Source organism: Peromyscus leucopus, chromosome 4 (genome assembly GCF_004664715.2).
Source record: "Peromyscus leucopus breed LL Stock chromosome 4, UCI_PerLeu_2.1, whole genome shotgun sequence".
Taxonomy (NCBI): Eukaryota; Metazoa; Chordata; class Mammalia; order Rodentia; family Cricetidae; genus Peromyscus; species Peromyscus leucopus.
This window is the reverse complement of record NC_051066.1, coordinates 102,190,657-102,212,882: the sequence shown is the minus strand read 5'-3', so window position 1 is coordinate 102,212,882 and position 22,226 is coordinate 102,190,657. Positions and strand designations below refer to the sequence as shown.

At 40.0% G+C, this 22,226-nt stretch overlaps 2 protein-coding genes across 2 annotated transcripts in view; one reads left to right on the top strand and one right to left on the bottom strand.

The window, feature by feature from the left end:
* Positions 1-570: 570 nt before the first annotated feature.
* On the bottom strand, positions 571-18,847 carry Dtwd1 (DTW domain containing 1). Its single transcript, XM_028892714.2, has 5 exons — positions 18,759-18,847; positions 15,112-15,425; positions 9,993-10,136; positions 8,785-9,043; positions 571-1,197 (listed from the first exon to the last, which is right to left on the bottom strand). The coding sequence occupies exons 2-5, from the start codon at positions 15,373-15,375 to the stop codon at positions 950-952; spliced, it is 915 nt and encodes a 304-aa protein (XP_028748547.1). The 5' UTR covers positions 15,376-15,425; positions 18,759-18,847; the 3' UTR covers positions 571-949.
* A 53-nt stretch (positions 18,848-18,900) lies between these two features.
* Positions 18,901-22,226, top strand: part of Fam227b (family with sequence similarity 227 member B) — a 170,070-nt gene continuing 166,744 nt past the window's right edge. Inside the window, exon 1 of the mRNA XM_037205193.1 lies at positions 18,901-19,066. The gene's annotated coding sequence lies outside the window, so the exon portion shown is untranslated. The remainder of the gene's footprint in view (positions 19,067-22,226) is intronic.

Here is a 22,226-nt window from a genome sequence, read left to right as displayed (position 1 = left end):
CTCGGCTACAGGGCTATGCAATACTCTCATCTGAAGTATGTGGGTTTTGGCGGCTGTGAGATGGCAAAGACATGCTAAGATTATTCTCTCCTCTTTTTCCTTCAACCTTTTAACTGTTCTGATGGTTTGAAGAACTGCGTGAATGGCAAGAGACTTGGCTCAGGGAAGTCTAACTTTAGCATACACCTCCACCCTGCCGCACCCCAATCTAGACTCTGCCCTACTTAAATCAATTCAAGCTTACCTTTATTTCTAGAGACATGTTTCAGACAGGAAGAAATTTGTATTTTAACCCCATATTGCTCACTCTTGAAAAATAAATTCCATCTCCTATGGCGTCCCTAGCACATCAAAACAGACCTGATTCTGCTGGGCATATGTACTCTTAGCCCTGGGTCACCGACTTGCCAAAACAGGTCATATGTGCATCCCTCTGGCAGGACCATGTGATGGCCCAGTTCTCTTCTAGAGCAGAGGCCAGGCAGAGGGAGGAAGTGTGGACTTACAGAGATATCTCAACACACTACCTCTGCCAATTCTGCCACTAACCTCAAGCAAATTATGTTTCACTTTTTTTGTTTTGCCAAGATTCTGACTTTGTTTAAAAATCCAAAGGTGAGGGCAAGTATAAGTGAAAAGATGAGACAATCTCTAACCATATATAATGTCAGTTACATAAATGTAACACATTGAAATGTAGTGCAACTGAGATATGCCCAAACTGAGCAAACAGCTTCTGAGCTGTCTTTCAATCAGAACCATCTCTTCAAAATTGCCAAAATTCAAATTTTCCTTTAAAAAAATATGGTAAAAGGAACAAAACTGGAACCCCCGCCCCCGCCCCCCAGTCCTCTACCAGGCACTGAGCACGATGACTTCCCCAGAGTAAACAGCTAACCGCAAGCTTGTGAACATCAGCAGAGCGACATGACAAGCGGAGTGTGCAGAACTAATGGATGAGTTTGGGTTTTGTCTTCTCTCCAGAGCCTTTGGCATTCTTTATCAAGCGGTACATAAAAGAGTAGAAGAATAAAAGATTGTCATATTGTCCTTTGTACTTCTCTTTCAGCATGTCACTATGGTAGTCTACCAGGAAGTAATAAATGGCTTCAATTGTGGAAAGGAAAGTATCTGGCTTCCCTTTTTGATGGCGCCAAAAGCAAGTTTTTCTTGTTTTCAGTTCAACTTGTAATAACTCTGCCAAACAAACAAAAAAGAGAACATGTAAATACTTCTCAATCACATTACTACTGAGAACAATAATAATAACTGGTACAATAATATGTGTTGATACACAGTGATGATTTAATTACGTCAAGAATTGTTTTTAAAGTGCAGATAAGTTCCTTCTATTCCAATTCTAAACAAGGTATTATTTTAAATGTACAGAGATACATAGAGAGACAACACGTGCATCCCCATTCTCCCTGGTTCTCAGACCTCGCAAACACATTAAAAAGTCAACAAGCAGGAGTCTTCCATCTCAGGGTGTCTATACTGCTAGCATCTATCTAAAGTTTCTTTTTAAGTTTCAACTTGTTCACAGAACTTCATTATTTGCAAAATAGGATTTATCTGAAAAAAAAAAAAAAGGAATTATCTGTCATTTTGTTTTTGTTTTTGTTTTGTTTGTTTTCGAGACAGGGTTTCTCTGTGTAGCCTGTCCTGGAACTCACTGTGTAGACCTGGCTGGCCTCGAACACACGGAGATTTACCTGCCTCTGCCTCCCGAGTGCAGGGATTAAAGGCGTGCACCACCACACCCGGCAACAATAGTTGTCATTTTTATTCACTCTTTTTCCCTTTTGTATTTGGTTATAGCTCTAACTAGGAAGGAGGGAGGAAATAAGATAAAAGTAAGGAGGTCTGGATAAGTTATAAGGAATCATACTATTGTAATGCATATTAGTAGGTGCATAAACATGCATACATAGTATAAATGGAATTTTCTCATCTGGGCTAACAATGTTTCCTCCAAGAGCCAAAGATCTAAATAGAACCCCAACAACAGGCATGAGAAGCCCTCTTTTGAGTTGGTGCTGGTCAATGTCTAAGAGCCTCCCAAATATTACAGGATATTATTTCTGCCCTTAGTTGCTCCCCAGAGTTGGAAGGTAAACATCCCTACTGCTGAAGACACTACGCACTTTAGACATAGGGTTCAGAGGTCCTTGAACGAGCCCAACAGCCTCTTCCCTGGGGACTAGCTTTCATGGTACCAGAAGGCACCACATAAGCTTCCAAAAGAGGGAAGCAACCAACAGTCCTACCCAGCTCTGATGACTATGAACCACAACAACAACCAGCACGGCATGATAACCCCAAGGGTAAAGTGGTGCACCCATGTCCTGGAGGTAACCAACAGCTCTCTAATCAGACTTAACTAAACCCACTAAAGAGAGAAATCATGCCTGATACTAAAAACCTAGCCATCTACCCAGGGCTAGTGAAGTCATGGATCTTGGAGGAGAATCTCTTTACTAAACCAGTATAAACTCTTAACTATTTTCAACATGCCTTCATAATAAAAGTACTCAAGAAAGTAAGAACTTTTATCACACCATAATATAATAAAAGCCATATATGACAAACAATAGCCAAAATTATACTAAACAAAGGAAAAGAGACCATTTCCTAAAAAATCTTGGACAGTGGGCCCATTCTCCTGATTTAAAACACCCCATGGGCTCCACTAGAGAACTTCTGAGTCTGATAAACATGTTCAGCAAGGTCAAAGGATACAGAAGCCAGTAGCTTTTATATACCAATAATAGATTTGCAGAGAAAGAAATCAGGGAAAACATTCCACTATAATTGCTTCGAAAACAAAACAAAGCAAAACCAACCCAACTATCTAGAACTAAGCTAACCAAGGAAGTGAGAGATCTCTACAAGGTGGGAGCTGGGGGAAAAGGAACTCTTATTCATTGCTGGTGGGAATGTACACTGTGGAAGTTTCTCAAAACACTAATAATGGAACTAACACACAGCCTCACTATACCACTCCTGGGAATAAACTCAATGGACTTCTTATCACACCACAGAGATTCTCTTTCATCCACATCCATCACTGCTTTTTATTCTATCGTAAGGAAATGAAACCAGCCTTCATGTCCATCAACAGATCAATGGATAAGGAAAATGTAGTAAGTAAAACATGAAATCCTATTTGAACATAAGGAAAAAGTAAAATTTTGAAAACTGCAGGAAAATACATGAAACTGGAAAACACTGTATAAAGTGAAGCCACAAGACTCACAAAGACAAATCCCAGAACTCTATCTCATCAATTGTTCAATCTGTATATCCGGACAGGAGTAGATGTGGGTAAAAGAGAGCATCAACCAAAATGAAGTATGGAGGAAAATCCCTTAAAAATACTTATCAACTTTGTCATCTAGTTGGAAAAAATTAATTAAGAGAGACATATTTTATGTAAGTAACTGTTAAGTAAAATGATATGAAACATCTTTAGCAACAACAGAATGCTTTAGACAGCAGCGGAATAAGCAAGCTAAAATGTGAACCTAGAAAATGATGTTTCACAAAGACAAGAGTGATTACACAGAAAAACACACACTACTTCTGCCAACAGGACCCTTGAAGGAGTTCTTGAAAGACACGTTTCAGCAAAGGAAGTAGGGAAAAAAGAATGCTGAGCAACAAAGTGGTCACAGTCACACAATTCCAAATACAGACTGCAGTGTAAAACAGTAATCAGTAGAGATCCTAGTTGTGGCCTGACAATAAAGGACAGACAGAAATACTGAACACAAACAGCAGCAATGTGAGCCAGGAGGAGATTGAATGAAGTGTAGGTGTAGGAAGTCCTTAAAACATCTGAATGGAGAGGTTGATTTTGAACTTTTAAAAAATGAGTCTTTTTAACTAATTTATTTATTCTCTTTGTGTGTGTGAGCGCACACGTGCGCGGATTGTATGCTGTAGCGTGTGTGTGGTGGCACTCAGAAAACTATCTACAGCAGTCAGTTCTTGCTTTATACCATATTGGTCCCGGGAACTGAACTCAGGTCCAAGCCACCCTGCCCACCCAGCTTTGAACTTTTTAAAGTGCCATATACACAATTCTTTGAAAGAATTCTGATAGGATTATATTAAATCAGAATAAATAAAGATATGAAAAAATTTTAAAACTTACTTAGGGAAGAGAAAAACCAAACAAAAACTCCTGTGTGGTGGTGCACATTATGTAATTTCAGCGCTCTGGAGGCCATTGTGGGCTGCACAGTGAGTGCCCGGCCAGCCACAGCTACAGACTGCAACTCTTCTCCCCTGCTGGCTAGCACGCACGTGCTGAAAGGTGCTGCTTAGGCCGCCCCCTCACTTTAGACCCTGTGTGCTACAACAGCAAGCTGCCAAGCAAGGCATTCCTATTGCTGCGACAGTGGTACAACTATCTGGAGACTAACTAGCCCTCTGTGACTGAATGTGAGGCCCACTCCATGGGAGAGAACACACACTTGATACTCTACACTTGGTCAAAAGCTTATGGCCGGGAAAGGCATGGCCAAAGGGAAGACCACTCTGCTGTGCTTTCCCTAAATGTTGTCAAAAAGCTTTCTGAATATTTCTGTTCAGTCTTCCAGACCAGTGCTGCTCTCGGCCTGGGGAAGCTCCTGTTCGTAGAGGGTGACAGTCGATGCAGAGACAAGTATCTGGTCTAAGTACTGAGAGTAAATGACCGATGAACTCTCAAACATAAGTGGGCTCCATGTCATCGATGTCTTTTCTCAGGGTGGTAATGTAAGTGTAACACTGTGCTGAGACGCTGCAGGGGAGCAGGGAGGAACAGCTGCCAGTCAGCGCGAGACCAGGAGCACAAGCAGCGAGGCCACCATGGCATTAAATGAGTTCAGTGTCTGACAGGTTCGGCATTGCATCAAGCTAATTAAGCTGATAAATGACCGTACGCACAGACCCTGAAATGACAGTGTTTAAACGCAAACCAAAGTCCATTTCAAAAACTGTACCAATGTTCTCAAAAACGAAGAGAAAGAGCTGCCTAGGTTTGGCAGACATTGTGTACACTGATAATTTAATAATCTGGGGTCCATCTACCCTCTGATGAATCTTCCAGAACACTATGCCACTCTGCATTTTGGCTTTAGGTGGACTGAACAAAGTTACACCAAGGACTCGTACCTTTCAGTGTTATACTCTGATACTAGTGAAATGTCCAGAGCTGTGGTCTCTGTAAACATTGACAAAGCAATAGTTTCACTGTTAAGGTAACTTTTAAGTCTTTTTGCTTTATTTTATGTGTATGACTGTCTGTCTGTACAAATGTATTAGTGTGTACCACGGGCATGCCTCAGAAGAGGGTGTCGGATCCCCTGGAACTGGAGTTATGGTGGTCACAAGCCATGTGTCCAGCCTGTTACAGTGACTTAATTTCAGCATTCAGAACAGCACAATGGAGGCGAACTCCTGATACACACATCTGAGAGCTGAAGTGTGGTTTGTTCAGCTTAGCCAAATGAAAAAGTGTTTTAAGATCTAAAGCCCGTGACTTTTTACAAACATGGGTTGTTTCTTATAGAGGCAGTTTGGTTTATCCAGAAGTCTATCTTTCTCAAACATGGAGGCTATAGATATGCCCTGCCTCCATTATTCCTGAGGAGTCAGAGGAGGCAGGGGCTGAATTAGGACATGTAGAGAGTGGCTTTTAGAGACCCATTTCATGGTTGTGAACTAGCACAGAAGTGAGATGCATGCTTTCTATGGGAGTCAGGAGGGAGTAACCAATCTTTTGTACAAATCTCATTTTAGGCAAACCTAAGCAAACTGACTCTTAATAGCACCAGAATAATTCCATTTATAGGTTTTTCAGGGACTTTTACTTGTGTTCTTTCATTTGAACCTAGAAATGACCATAAAAGGTAATAAAAAGAAAAACATCCCAGACAGATCTTCAGACTGAGGAATAACTTGCTACCGTAACAGGATCAAGGGGCCGTGGCAGGCAGTGACCTCCCACTCCTTCAAAGCACAGGGCAGCATGGATTCATCTACTAAATAACAATAAGTTCTTCAAAGTCTTGTGACCCACAGGCACAAGCTAATTATCTAACAAATTAATTAAGCCAGTGAAATGCACTTTGTACTTCCTTAGTTTGGAAATGATTAAGATTGTAGTACGTCCTTTCTTGAGGGACCTTTTGGCAACCACACAATACCAAAGGAGTAACTTTCTTGCCTTCTGATCACAAAGCTGTTCAGTGACTGGAAAATCCTGAAGCTTTTAGAGAAACCACTGAGAAAGTCTGAAGCACTGGAAAGGTGCAGAAAAACAAGAGAAGTGGTGTGAGCCCCTGGACTTCAGATCGCCAGGTGTGTTACTGGGCAAGGAAAGTAACTTTTAATCTGTGACTAGGAGCTCGGCATTTCACTCAATCGAAAAAGGCAAGCAGGGCCAGGAGATGGCTCAGCGACTAACACGCTTGCTGCACAACAGCACGGGGACCTGAGCAGATCCCAGAACCTGGTAAAGGCAGATGCAGCAGCACACAGCTACAATGCCAACCCTCGGGTGAGATGGCAGTAGAGATGGGAGGACATTCAGAAGCTTTGAGTCAGCTGGCCTGGTGCAGTGAATGGGAGGCTCTGTCTGAAACATGGTGGAAGGCAAGGGATAACACCAGACGTTATCCTCTGACCACCATATACACTCAGTGGCATGCATGTGCCTACATATACCTAAACACATATACATACACATATGCACATGCATTTCATAGACAGATAGATAGATAGATAGATAGATAGATAGATAGATAGAGAGTGTGAGAGAGAAATACTTACACACATGGGAATTTTTTCCATAAAGGCATAGAGACAGAAGTAAAAAAGAAGAAAGTCTTAAACTATTAAACTGAGTTAGACTACCACTGTGAACGCACAATATGTGCACCTACTTGTTTCCTTGGCTCTGTTCACGGAAGAAATGGCATGTGGTAATCAACTTACAAAACTCAGCTTCCAATATCAGATCCTAGTAAAGTGAACCACAGGTCTTTGAAAATGATGACTCCAACTTTGGGTCGGAAAGAAAGTCAAAGTAGGTTTGAGATATTCTGCTGCATCTACTGAGGCCAATACTAGTACAAACTACTGAGGCCAGTAATAAAAAGGCCAACTAACACAGAAGAAGTTACATGACTAAATTTTCTCCATTTCTCACTTCTCAATTTAATGACTGATTAATCCATGAATACTTAACACTGCTGAGAAAGTCTATAGTCTGAGTGCATTACTCCAGTGTACTAAAGGAAAATTGTTGTTGTTGGTTGTTTTTTGGCTCTTTTACTCTTTAGGGGGACCTGCTACCCAGCTCTCAAATACATCGCACATGAAGGCTTATTCTTAATTATGAATGCCTGGCCTTAGCTTGTTTTGTTTCTAGCCAGCTTTCTCTTTAAATTTTAAATTACCACATCTACTAACTTTTGCTTCTGGGCTTTTCCGGTTCTCTTACTTCTATAAATCTTACTCTTACTCTGTGGCTTGCTGTGTAGCTGGGTGGCTGGCCCCTGAGTCTTCTCCTTCTCTGGCTACTGCTTTTTTTTTTTCATTACTCCATCTCTTTTCTTCTCTATATATTCTCTCTGCTGCCAACCCCACCTATCTTTTCTCCTGCCTTGCTAATGGCCGTTCAAATCTTTATTAGACCATCAGGTGTTTTAGACAGGCATAGTAACACAGTTTCCCAGAGTTAAACAAATGCAATATAAACAAAAGTAACATATCTTAAAATAATACTCTACTACAAAAAATAAACCTTTATGGTGGAAGATCTGGCAATCATCACAATAATCAATTATAAATAAGGAAACTTGTTTTATATGCCAACTTCAATTCAATGTGCATGAACTGTTCAACCAAACTGATGAAATGATAGAGAAAGGAATACTATCAATAATGACAACAAACAACAGATACAAACTGGATCAGCTGTAGACAAGCCTAGATTTATTCTTCTTTAAAGACCCTAACTATGGGTCTGGGGAAACAGAACAGTGGTTAACAGCACTTCCTGTTCATGTGCAGAACCCAAGCTTGGTTCGCAGCAATCACATTAGGAAGCTCACAACTGCCTACAACTCCAGCTCCAAAGGATATGATGCCCTCTTCTGACCTCCATAGGCTTCTATACGTACATGTACACAAATACACACATATGTACACATAAATTTGAAATAATCTAAAAAGTACGTTAACCAAAATATCTACACTGAGTCTAATCAAGAGACATTAAACAACCAATCTGACCACTTTACCAAAATCTAAATCAAGAAAACTTAAATTTAGGAAACTGTCCTAGATTAAGAAATCAAAGCTATGCAAGCATCGAAAATCTAAATGCTTAAATGTTTAAATGCTGTGTTGTGGGGAAAGTGCTACAAAAGCCATTATTGTATTCATCAGAAAGATGTGAGGACAGACTGTATGCTAGATATTGTATAAGTTCGCTAATTTTCTTAGGAGTGGTAATAGCATTGTATTTATTACGTAGGAGTGTCCTTATTATTAAAAAAAGCAATACTACTTAGAGTGCAGTTTTGCAAAGCCTACTGCTTACTCTAAAACAGTTCCATCAACAATGTACATAGATGCATACATACACATATGATACAGAAAGGGAGAAGATGTGAATGGAGCAAATGTGAACGTTGAATGTAACTTTTCTTTTGAGGGAGCTACAAATTTGAAGTTTTTCTAAATAAAAGCTGTCAGGGGAGGAAAGTCCCAGACACATGTCCTTACCCCGAAGGCGCTCATCAGAGGCTATTTGGTTTGTCTGGCTCCAGGTGCTGTCAATAAAGACGACTCTTTTCAATGCTGGGCCTTTGTACAAGCTCTCATTCAAATCACAGCCCTCCTCTACCTTAGCTCTCTTGAGCTTACAAGGCGGCCTATCAAGGTCATCCGTTTTGCTTCGACCTTTACTTTCAATCCTCTTTTGCAGATGAAAAGAGACATCTTTTATTGAGATGGACTGAGGCCCAGGAAAAACAAGTACAACCTAAAACAAAGAAACTCAAATTAGCTCCATAGTACTGTGATCTTCAACATAAATTCTGACTTAAAACTCTAAGAAAAACAGATGCTGAATGTCTAAAAAATAAGCATTACTTTGATTCTGCTATTCATTTTCTTCCATATATGGTAAAGTTTTAGCTTATTCCTAATAGCATATAATCATACTACCTGGAAATGTTAATTCAAAATAAGTTACTCACTGATTGACAAAGCCATATTAACAGTACCTTGAATTAAATTTCTGTGGTGTGGTGCTATACTCCTATAATCCCAGCACTAGAGATGCAGGGACATGAAATCAGAGCCAGCCTGGGCTTCCTAAGAGTTACAGGCTAGCCAAAGAGACAAAGAGGCAAAATACATTATACTTTTAAAAAACAACCACTAGAAACTGTTCAATGACTAAATACTATTTTCACTTGTATAATAAGGAAAGATAAAATAAATAAGGCAGGGGAGGAAATGATGTGGTGGTTTTTTACAGCCATTAGAGACAGTAGTATAGAATAGTATAATAGAGTGGAGACAGTGAGATACACTTGTAGGCCTGACATCTACAAGGTTAAGACAACAGGATCTTGAGTTTCAAGGCTAGCATGGACTACACAGTGAAACTCTGTCTAAAAAATGTATAAAGAGTATAATGGTGTGTTCTACTTAATCAAATAAGTGATATTTAACTGACCAGAGAAGAGTACACAAACATATTACTAGATCAAACTCAGATATTATTTATAATTATAACTTTCTAAATAAATTCAAATAATGCAGAGATATACACTATGAAAGCATCACTAAAGTAAAATGCATATTTAACATAAAATGAGCATAACATTAGATTGCTAAGAGGATATTAAATCACGTTTAAGTAAGTTCAGAAAGGAGATGGAGTTAAAAGCTCCCACAGGGGTTCTAAGTGCCAAGCCACTCACCTCGTGATCCTTCCCTTCATACTCTGGAATGCACGGATATGTGTAGATGCTCACAGAGTCGGGCGCCAAAAGCTTTGCGTGCACAGCGGTGCTCTTGCCGTCCGTTTCATTTGGATGCTTGATGATGTCGATCTTCAGTGGGAGCTAGTGTAAAGAGAAGGGACGAATGAACAAAGTCAGTACACAATTCCCACTGAGTTCCGATGAGCACACTTACAGTGGGAGACCACACTGTTTAAACCACAGTACTAAGGATAGAAAGTCATCCTTCAAACCCCAATGGCATCCTCAATGCTGATCACGTGCCTGAGCAACTACTTCAGCCCAGGCAACATTTAACCTGCTCTTAAAGCGATGACCCAGGGGTATTTTACTTAAGACCTGTATGTATTAAGCCCAACTCTTCACACTCAGCATCCATGGCAAGGACATTTAAAAAATTAATTTCTATGAACTCTATATTTACTTTATGTGTATTTCAAAGAAAATGAAAGCTTGAATGATAACTCAGATTTAAAATTCAAATTGAAATCCTGTTTCTCATACATTTTTTCAAGTCAAAGTTACCTTAAGTTTTGTGATCTTTGGCAATATATTTTCAAAGCACAAATTAAGCTGTCAGTAGAAAAAAAAAAACAACAGACTACGCCTTTAAGTGTTTTGAATAACCTCTCTCAAGTTATATTTGATACAAGCTGTATCTCAGTAATACTTGCCTAAGTATTTTCCTTAATTAAAGTATGTATTAATTCTTCTGTTAAAAAACAATAATTCTCTTGGATTTCTTGAGCTATTTTTTTTTTAACTATTTAAGTTTCTTTATTTTAGACTCTGTTGTTTGGTAAGTATAGCTACCATTTCCAAGACCCTCATTTCATACAAAGAACGTAAGAGCTCTACAAACAGGTCCTGGAAGGCAGCCATTTTACTCTGGAACAGAAAACTGTTCCAGCCTAAGAACAAATATGCTAAGTCTACATTCTAGTCAGTTTTAATATATATTATATCTGCAAACTAGCTACCACAGTCAAGAAAGCGATCTGCCACCATCAAATGGTCTTCTAGTGTCCTCTCCCCTCTCTTTCCTACTAGCCAGCTGTTACTTCAGTTTACTTCTTCTGGGGTCTTATATAGATAGAAATAAAATAGGATCTTTCTGTCTGGTGTCTTTAACTCAAAATAATTACTTGGAAATGCATAAAGACACTGCTTATCATTTGTTCTACAGCTCACCCTAACCCATTCAAGATGAGATTTATGTGGAGAGGTAGCCTCAAGGTCACAGGGCCATGACTGGGCCTCTAAAGTGGGACAGCATTGGGGGCATAGAATGCCACACAAGAGGCAGCATGATGGAGTCTTGTAGAGTACCTTACCTTCAGAACCCAGAGAGAAGCTGCATTAGGAGAGAATCTGCCATGTGAAGAATGACACATGTCCTAAAGGGAGACACTGACCCTTCAGGTGCCCCCAAGTCTATCTTTTAAAGGGGTAAGTAGTTGCTGCACACTACAAAGTACCAAATTTCTTTTCTTTTTCTTTCTGAACAATTACGTGAGGCTATAAACAGTATACCTCAAAGGGACGCAGGCACAAATACACACCTCCAACAGTCCAACTAGGATTTCAACACCATTATTCTCCTTTCATCCTCACTCAGCCCAGGCATCATTTTGACATAGGGCCAACTGCATGAAATCAACATAACAATTTCTAACTGTAGGAAATTCACCATTCTAGTAGGCAGTTCAGAGACTGTTTGATACTGGTCTACTTCTGAATGAGCGTGACTTTCCGCACAGTGCTCAGTCTCAGCTGGTGTTCTATTTCCCTTTTCCTGAGGTCTCTGGATACCAGGTCAGCATTATTCTTAGCCCAGGGGAAGTAGGAGAGAGGTGACAAAGACTCCTAATAAAACTGACTTTCTAACAAGTTGATGAGTGGAGTTTAAAACTCCAAAAGCTACCATTAATAGTTCTGATCAATTTTACATCAAGAACACAGAATTGATAAAAATATAATAATAATAAAATAAAAAACAAACAAGACCAAAGAACACAGAATCAAATGTTATTAATGAGTTTTGCAAATCATATGTAATAATTTAATTGTGTAATGAAAAGGAAGTTTTATGGACTAAAATCTCTAATTATAAGACACTTACACAAAATTCACACCCCAGGACCCAGTAGGCTATCATCAGTTCTCACTGAGTGAGTCTGAGCTTCTAGCGGTATGATACCAAAGCACATCAAGTGATGGGAATTTACACCTGTGTCCTGGTTCACACATTTGATGGGAGAATCACAATTAAATACTGACATGGCAGAGTAAACACTACAGTACTGACCAGCCCAGAGGGCAGTTTGGAAGAGATACTCTACTTTGATACTATGCAGCAGGATGCCCATTTGTCCTCTAATGGCTATGTTTTTAACAAGAGACTTAGCACACAGCTTTCTCCTCAGGTACATTCAAATGCTACCAGCAGGAAGACACAAGTGCTTGCCCCAAAGCAAAGCCTTTTCAAACAGGGCTACTGAAGCTGGAGTTTTTTGGGTTTTCCCTTCTTTATCTTTATTCATTTCTTATAGTTTCCAAATTCTGCATCAAATAAAGATAAGTTTGATATATTCTTGTCTTACTTTTCCATTACTGTGGCAAACACTAGGACCAAGACAACTTAGAAAAGACATAGTTTATTCAGGGATAACAGTTTCAGAGCATCAGTCTGTGGCAGGGAGCATGGCAGCAGCAGGCAGACATGGTGCTGGAGCAGTAGCTGAGAGCTCACATCTTGAGACACAACCATGACGCAAAGAGAGAAAGAGCACTGGGAACTACATCAGACTTTTGAATCTCTGAGCTTGCCCCCAGTGACACATCTCTTCCAACAAGACCATATCTCCTAATCCTTCCCAAAAAGTTCCACCAACTGGGGACCGAGTATTCAAACCTATGAGCTGATGGGGCCATTCTCCTGCAAATCACCACAATTCCCCAGACTAAAACTTTAGGCTTAAGAGGGACTTACTCCTTGTGTCCTGCCTTCCCAAGCAGGCTCTCTGAAAGTACATGCTGAAGACTTGCTTAAAACTGAAGTAGAATTTAGAAACAACATTGTTTAGACTTTCTATTTCTCTTAATATAAATCAACATATCAAATTTCATATGCAGGCACTAAATATACACTTTAGAAAACTATACAATTGATCAAATAATTGGCGTGGTTTTAAAAGTACTTCTAATAAATGCTGAGTACTGCCACTGATTTGGAAAATATTCCTGTTGTTAAATTTCTACCAAATTGGAGCCCTCTAAATACAACTTTTATCTTTTTGATCTACAATCCTTTTTTAAACATACTTTAAGATAAAACGTCTTTTTAATGTTTTTGAGACAGTGTCTACTTACTAAGTAACCCAGGCCTGGCTCAAACTCACTACTTAGCCCACACCGGCATCAATCTCCTAAGCATTCCGCCTCAGCCTCTTGAGTGCTGCAAGTACACCTGGCAAGGTAAGGTTTTTAAAGGGACTTTTGTTTTTTAATGTGGCCGTGGTATAAACAGAAGACAGGACTCTGAGTTGTACCATTCCTATTGGTAAGGACATTAACAAAAATCCTTAATCTCAAACTTTTATTATTATTTTTTTTCTGAGTGAACTGAAAATATATTACCTCATTCTTAACCAATAAACTCTGCCTTTGTCTGTATGTGCGATTTTAGGCCCCCAGGACATCACAGACTTACCAAGATGATGCATGTAGCAAAATAAGCATTAAAATGTCTTTCATGCTTCAAACCTAAATAAACCTTAAATATTTCATATGTATTTCTGAATACAACTTCAATTTATTTGTTAGTGGCAAGTCCCATTTGTGCTGGGTATAGAACTGAATTTTTCTAAAGTCCTAATACATGCCTATCACACTTAATACAATTATTTGACTGACTTCTCACATTTGGGTCAATGCTGGACTAGTTAACACATACACAGTAAATTCTTTAATTACATATAAATGATCTGTGAACCTATAAAAAGTCTTAATAAACACCTCAAACCATAAAAAGCAATCAATTCAAGCCAGCTTTTCCAGAAGGCTGGAAAACACTGTAATGATAACATGGTCCATTGTGTAGGCCCCAGTCCTTTATACTCCAGCTTAGTTCAGTGGTGGTCATGGCCATCTGCTCCATTCTGCTTATCAGATGGGGAAAATCACAAAACCTCAGGTAAACATCCACCCTGATTCTACCTATAATGTTTTCCCAAGGATCATTACAAGGACTTGGAAGTCGTTTTTTTGAAGCTTCTTCAAGTGAGACTATAAAACTGTCTTTTATAATTATTAAGTTTTTAAACCAATTAATGTCATTGAAATTACACAATTCATTTCAAACTCAAGTGAGTTTTCTAAAAACATGAGATATAGTTTTAATAGTGTCAAATTATTCATTAATGTGGTGATGTATTGTGTCCTCCAAAATATTGTGCACCCTAATAAAGTTTATCTGAGGATCAGATAAAAAAGCCAGCCACTGTATTAAACATAGAAGTCAGGCAATGGTAGCACACACCTTTAATCCTATTACCTGGGAGGTAGAGATCTGTCTGGATCTCTGTGAGTTCAAGGCCACACTGGGAACAGAGCCAGGCATGGTGGCACATGCCTTGAATTCCAACACTAGTTAACCATAGAGGTCTAGAGGTCTGTACAGACAGACAGAAGTGATGTAGCTGGGCAGAGAGGAAGTAAGATGCAGAACAGAAAGGCATAGAGGTGTGGGTATACAGGAAGTAGGTCTCTTTGGCGGATGATCTCCAAGTGGTAAAAATGTGGCTGGCTTCTTTCTGCTTTTCTGATCTCTCAGCTTTTTACCCAATATCTGGCTCCAGGTTTTTTATTAATAAGACCATTTAGTACTTCATTCTACACATTAATATAATTCACTTCCAAGCTTTATCCAATATATTAGAATACATACATACATATATATGTGTGTGTGTGTGTGTGCATATGTATATATATATATATATATATATATATATATATATATATATATGCATGCTATCTTTTGAAACTGCATTTTTCTACTTTTAAACAAGCCTCTTACTTGCACAAGTGGGATCTGCTCAGTGGGCACATTTTCCACAGGGACACAGCAGGTGTAGCAGTAGAACATCCTTGAGCTGCCGCATTGGAGACACCGTGACCTCCCACTCTGCTGAGCCTTATGAAGCACCTCTTGAGACGCTAAGCATAAGTTCTGAAGAGGGTCTTCGGAAGCTACAGAAGCAGTTTGTGACTGTTTTGTCTCCACACAATTTGCATTATTTTTTTCATTTTCTTGAGGAAATACAGACGGCCTGAGAGCCATTCTTTCTTTGAACCAAATGTTCTGTTTCTAAAACATGTATCATAGGTGCACTGTAAAAAGTAAAACGAGGAGGAATGAAAAGTGTCAATGTTGTAGCGCTGTTACAAATAAAATTGTCCAATATAATTTACGCTGTTAGGGTTAGTATTTACCAATAGATATTGCTAAGTTAAAAACCCACTGATTAATATGCTTGCAAATACAAAATTAAAAAACAATCAACTCAAAAGAGCAATTTCAGTACCCCTTACCAAGTATTCTTCCAACAAAAAATGTAAACGTGCTATGTTAAAAGCCACTTCAAATATAAAATTTAGACACTGATGATCTATTTTGTCTCAAATATGGCAATTTTGATATAAAAATATTAAGAATACAATGAATTTCTGTTCATACCATATGGACTCATTCAAGCATATGGACTCTAGCTTTGAATTGGCATCCCATGACAGAACTTTCATGGTGAACTCTGTGGTGGTATTGTGTTCCCCAAAATATTGTGTACTCTAATAAATTTATCTGGGGTCAGAGAACAGACAGCCACTAGATACAAAGGCTAGAAAATGGTGGCACTCACACCTTTAATCCTAGCATTCCAGAGATAGAAATCCCTCTGGATCTCTGTGAGTTCAAGGCCACATTGGAAATAGCCAAGCATGGTGACACGCCTTTAATCCCAGAAAGCCAGCCTTTAATCCCAGGGAGTGGTGGTAGAAAGCAAAAAGATATATAAGGCGTGAGGACCAGAAACTAGAAGATTTTGGCTGGTTAAGCATTCAGGCTTTTGAGCAGTAATTCAGCTGAGACCCATTCCGGATGAGGACTCAGAGGCCTCCAGTCTGAGGAGACAAGACCAGCTGAGGATCCGGCAAGGTGAGATAGCTGTGGCTTGTTCTGTCTCTCTGATCTACCAGCATGGACCCCAATAACTCGCCTCGGGTTTGATTTTATTAATAAGAACTTTTAAGAATTCCTGCTACAGAACTCTAATGAAAATAAAAAGCTGCGGTGGTATGAGTAAAATCAGGTGGCTATTATGAACACACACACACACACACACACACACACACACACACACACACACTTTACTTTGTTTTCCTGATTCTGATCACTGTTCTAGCTTAAAATTCCTTCCCTGGAGCAGATCATAGATAGTCTAACTTTACATTGTTCCACTTTCATAGTCGATGAACAAATGCCCATTTCAAAATGGATTCTGCTCTACACCTTGGAGGAAGGGAAGCTGAAGAATCTGACAGGCCCGATGATTCCCTTTCACTCTGTTAGCAATTAAGCCTATAAAACACTCTAGAAAAACCCAAAGCAGAGGCTTCCAGGAGCTTCTGACACGTAGGGGCTCACACATCGGGAACTCATCCACACGCTGCAAGGCAGGACGGACACCTCAACTGCACCAGGAGGAAGCGCCTGAGCTTGGGTCCCTCCCCTACTTCTACCTGTCTGCACATTTGATTCTGTTAAAATAGCCTTTATAATAGCCATCAAATGCAAGCATAGTGTTTTCTAAGATCTGTGGGCCACATGAGCAAATCAAATGCAATAGCCAGTTGGTAGGAACTTCTGAAGGTCCAGCTTGTGACTGGCTATGAGGATGGGACAATCTTAGTGACTGAACCATCAGCCATGAATTCTAACACTGTCTCCAGTAGCATCAGTGCTGAATTTGAGGATACCAGCTGACATCCACCATAGAAATACTGCTGGGGGGGGGGTGGATCCTCACATCTTTTGCGATCACAAGTATTCCTGATGATCATGGAGTGAGAGTAGAAGAAAAAGACATTCTGTTCTTCCTAACATAGATATGTTCTACAAGACCTATTCCTCTCCAATTTGAATATACAGTCAGCCATAACACATCTGCTAATGCTGAGATAGCTACTGACAATTACATTTGTAAAATATCCCATAAAGTGAAAGATATGATCTTAAGACTTTTAAACTCTTAAGACTTTTAAACTTTTCAAAAGTATATACCCTTCAGATTCTTTAGTAAAGATAAAACAGTGTAAAAACATTCCCATTTAATAGTTTCTGTGCAGGTTATGTATATGCAAGGGTGTGTAACAACAGTTAATGAAAAAGAGGACATGGGGACATATGAGTGTATACTTAACATCAAATACGTGAATAGTATTAGTAGCTGGAGTTGTGGGGGGTTGGAAACTTAGAAAACAATAGCTATTCCTAAGGAACTAACAAGTAATTAGCATCCTAATGGTCTATTCATTATGCAACTTAGGCTGAAAAAAGTTAATTTATAACTCCTCCTCCCACCCAATTTCTCCAAAATTAATTATATTCATGCAGTTTCATCCTGTCTACTTTGCACATAACATCTATTTTTAGGCTTGAAATCAGTTCCTTATTTATCCACGCAGGCAATGACAAATCTTACACTTTTGAGTACTTATTATTTGACATGGAGAAGTGTGTTCATTTAGAGGCACCTTTCAGTGACATTTTCCTTCTGGCAAAAGTTGAATTATTTCTGATTTATCCATTCTTGATTTTTTTATGCTTTTAGATAGATTCAAATACTTGTCAACTAAACTAAAACCATTCTGTAAGAGGCATCCAGGATGAATCTCACTACTCAATTTTGGGGCTCTACACAGCCCGACACAAATGTCAGCCTGATAACTCTATTTTCCTCAAAGTAGAGGAAAAGGCTGTCTCTTCCATTACAGTAAGCTGATTTGCCTCCCAAGGGAACATTCTTTAAATTTCTCCTACCTTGAATCGTGGACTAATTCAGGACCTGACAAAACTGTTTTCAGTATCTGTTTGTGAAGTACTAAGAACGGGTCATATAATTTGTACAGGCACAATATCCATTTTTTTTAAACATCCAAGATATTGCCACTTTTAACATAGGACTAGAAGCCCCTTCCAAAGAACAGGCTATATGACAAGCAGGGTGTCTTGTAAAGTTTAATTTGGAGACCAATCATAAACAGTCCTGAAATGCTGCAATCTTAGGCATCTCTGTTCTTACCCAACCTCGTGGAACTAGGAATGCAAAGTGTCAATATACTTGTCTCACATTCCCAAGAAATAGACACAACAAACACCTCTGCTTATTGGCTGATGGGAACAGCACATACACCCCTGTCTTCCTCCTTCCGTGACCACCCTCAAACCACTCCAAAGCCTGAATTAGAGAATGGCGTTCACAGGGAGCTGGAGGTGCCAGGAAAGAGCTCCTCCGAGTTAGGAAGCCTCTTAAATCGTCTTTTAGGACTCAAACCATCGAGTCTGTCCCCACAGGCACGAAACACGCGGGGCTCGCCGCACTAAGACCTCCGCGGGCCCGTCGGGTCTCCGGCCCCAGCCACCCGACCCGAGGAGGGAAGGCCGACCTGCTCCACGGCGAACTCGCGGTCCACACCGCCTCCGCTCCGCGTGCCCTACCCGGAACTCTTTCTGCAGGACACCGGCGGGCGGGGCCTGGCGGTTACCAGGGCCACGGTGACGCTAAGCACGGCGCATGCTCGGAGGGAGAGTCCCGTGGACCAGCCGGTCGAACTCATGCGGAAGGGAAGTCCCGCCTTCGCTTCCTTCTTGAACTGTCCCATAGGAACCGTCGGTTTCCGGCTGTGCTGCCGGCGGTGGCCACGCCGCGGAACTGGGCACGAGTTCCGGAAAAGCACTTTCGAGAGTACTGGCCGTGAGTTGCTGAGAAAATGTTAACTACTCAGAACACTCCGCGTTACCTCCCCCAAGTATAGAGAACGCAGACTTGTAGCTGTGTGTGGCTGTATCAAGTAGTTAATGCTCGGTAGACTTCTTAGGAAAACCGTTTATAACCTTTTTTGCTTAGTTTAAAACACGCAGAGTTGGCACATACTATGCTTCCCCCCCCCGCGCTCTGAAGTTGAATAATGTGGATAACTTATTAAATCATCTTTCTATGCCCCACCTCAAAGAAACCTAGACAAGAGTTGTTAATTAGAAACAAAACTATCATCTGTCAAGCAATTGCTTTAGTGAATGATGAATTATGAAAAATTAACAAACAGAAGGAAAAGAGTAGAGCCTTGTGTGGACTCACGAATAGCAGGGAATAGAATTGATATAAAAAAATGTTAATAGAGCAACAGACAACGTTCAACATACGAATTCTCAGAACCACATCCCTAAGTGAGAGTAGGGCCTTTTACAGCACTTAAAAGGAGTTGCTTGGCCATGAGTGGGAGATCATATTTTAATAGAATTTAAAAGGAGCTGGAGGGGAGTCTTATAACGCCACTTTCCCTTCTTTAGACTGCTCTTTTGGGGTGAGGTGCCAGAGGACATTAGCATTAGCAGAAAGCCCAAAGAGACACACAAAGCTCCACACTGTCAGTCTCAGCAGTCTGAAGAGTTCCCTTCATGTTTTGGGGACCTCAACTCAGATGAAACTGGGATTCTTGATTAAGATGCAGAAAAGGAATCTCAGAATTAGCTAGAGTGAAGTAGAAATTGTTTTATGGATATTTGAATCTAGACTTTAAACAAAAAGGTTACAAGACAGTGCATTCAGAAAGAAAGACATTCTAAGTCAGTCAGTTCACCCTATACTTTCCCTTATAAAACAGAGAAAATAGAAGTCACCAACATGAGAGCCACCAAAATTATACATATGTGGCGAATGCTCAAACAGCTCATTGAGAGTCTGCCTTGGGAGCCCACATTGGCATGTCTACCTGCCTTAGGACTTAATCTTTAGTTGTTTACATATAGCATCACAAATCCCTAAGTTAGACACCAAGCAGTGAGGGACTGAACATCAAAGAAAGGGATATGTTGCTTTTAATTGTTGACCCTTTCAATTTTTGGCTTTGTGTTGTTGTTATTGCCTTCACATCTTGCCCTGGAAGTGCTTACATGTTAAGCATGGGCAGTATAGAAGACATTATGATGAATTATAGGAGTTTCAAAAGTGCCTGGAGAAGTCCATGAAGCCTTTCTGACTGGGTGAGGGAAATGATCTGAAGAGTAGTAATATTATAGAGAAGTGTTTTCAACTGGAAAGGATATTGTATAGGATCTGTTGTTTGACATCTTGATCTATTTATAAACAACAACAACAAAAATGTAGTCAAAACTACACTTTAGAGATGGCAGTGATGCCTCATATTTGTAATTCCATTACTGGGGAGACAGGAGGATCAAGAGATTAAGGCCATCCTGGCATACACAGTGAATTTGATTCTAGTCTGGACTGTGGGAGACACTGTCAGAAACAAACAAAACAAACAAAACCACACACTTTAAATAATGAAATTATACAGGGCAGAAATATCAGGAGAAAATACTTAGAAAAGTACCATCTAATAGAGCTTTCAGTTGCATGTATGTGCATATATGCATGCACTTGACTGTGTTTGAAAAATGTTTCCTTTATTATAAACTACCATGAAAAGCATGTTAGCCCCTCATTTAGTTGGGGAGAATAACTTTCGGCATGGAGAAAGCAGTAACAAAGTTTCTAAGCCCGGGATAAATATTTCACAAGCATTTTCTTTTAAAATGTAACTCAGTTTTATCACAGCAGTTCAGTTGTATGGATGAAAAGGCAAGCGTTACTATTTACCAGTGTTCCAGGTTGCTATATCTATGTAATAAATTACTCCAAGTACAGTAGTTTGAAACAACCACGTGGTCTAGTGCACAGTAAGCTGGATTTTCTCTTTTAACTAGACTAGAAAGACTGGGCATACTATCAGAACTCCTAGTGATAAACTCACTATGTGGCCTGGACTTCTCACAGTGAGCAGGAATGTAACAGACTTAGTAGGTTTGGCTGGGGCTCTGTCTTAGTTTTGACTGCTGTGCTAAAACCATGATAAAAAGCAACTTGGGGAGAAAAGAGTTTATTTGGCTTACATTCCAGGTCATAGTCCATTGAGGGAAACCAAGGCAGGAACTCAAAGCAGGAACTAACACGGAAACCATGAAGGAGTGCTGCTTCCTAGCTTGCTCCCCATTGCATACTTAGCCTGCTTTCTTATACAGCCCAGGATCACCTGCCTGTGGAGGGGGGGCAGTGCCCCCTTGTTCCTCCCCATGGGATGGGCCCACCCACATCAATCATGCATCAAGAAAGTGCACTATAGACTTACCTATTGACAATCTGACAGAGGCATTTTCTCAGTTGAGGTTTCCTCTTCCCAAATGACTCTAGTTTGTGTCAAGCTCACAAAACCCAACCAGGACACATTCCAGATGGAATGCTGCAAAGAAGGCTGAAATGGCATGTCTTTTTTTTTTTTTTTTTTTTTTTGGTTTTTCGAGACAGGGTTTCTCCATGTAGCTTTGAGCCTTTCCTGGAACTCACTCTGTAGTCCAGGCTGACCTCGAACTCACAGAAATTCGCCTGCCTCTGCCTCCTGAGTGCTGGAATTAAAGGCATTGTGCTGCCACCACTTGGCTGACATGTCATTTTTGACCTATCTTCAAAAAAAAATTAACAGTGTCACTTCTCTCCTGTTATTTTGCTTGAAAATCAGATATTAGGCCTGTCCAGATCATAGGAAAGGGGGCATAGTTCCCACATCCCAAAGTGTTATCAAAGAATTTGTAACCCTTAAAATAAACTAACAGTGCTTACTGCTAGCCCAGGAAACTGCAGAATATCAATGGCTTAATAAAACAAAACTTTCTGACAAAAGATCCATATAACTGTCCCTAGTTAGAAGAAATATTAGGCTCAGGGTCACAGGTTTCCTATTTTCACTCCTGCGGAGGGCTTCTAGGAATTAGGGCCATAGCTTATGTGGCAATATAGGAAGTATAGTGACTCGTAAAACCGTGCTCCAGGACAGGCCTCATTCCCAAGAGTAATT

What these genes read in the sequence shown, in the direction of transcription:
- Dtwd1 (XM_028892714.2), bottom strand. Translation starts at nt 15,375, where the DNA reads ATGGCTCTCAGGCCGTCTGTATTTCCTCAAGAAAATGAAAAAAATAAT. An exon ending in AGCAGATCCCACTTGTGCAA is followed by an intron (nt 10,137 to 15,111) that starts GTAAGAGGCTTG and finishes TCTTTACACTAG; the next exon opens with CTCCCACTGAAGATCGACAT. An exon ending in ATGAAGGGAAGGATCACGAG is followed by an intron (nt 9,044 to 9,992) that starts GTGAGTGGCTTG and finishes TCTTTGTTTTAG; the next exon opens with GTTGTACTTGTTTTTCCTGG.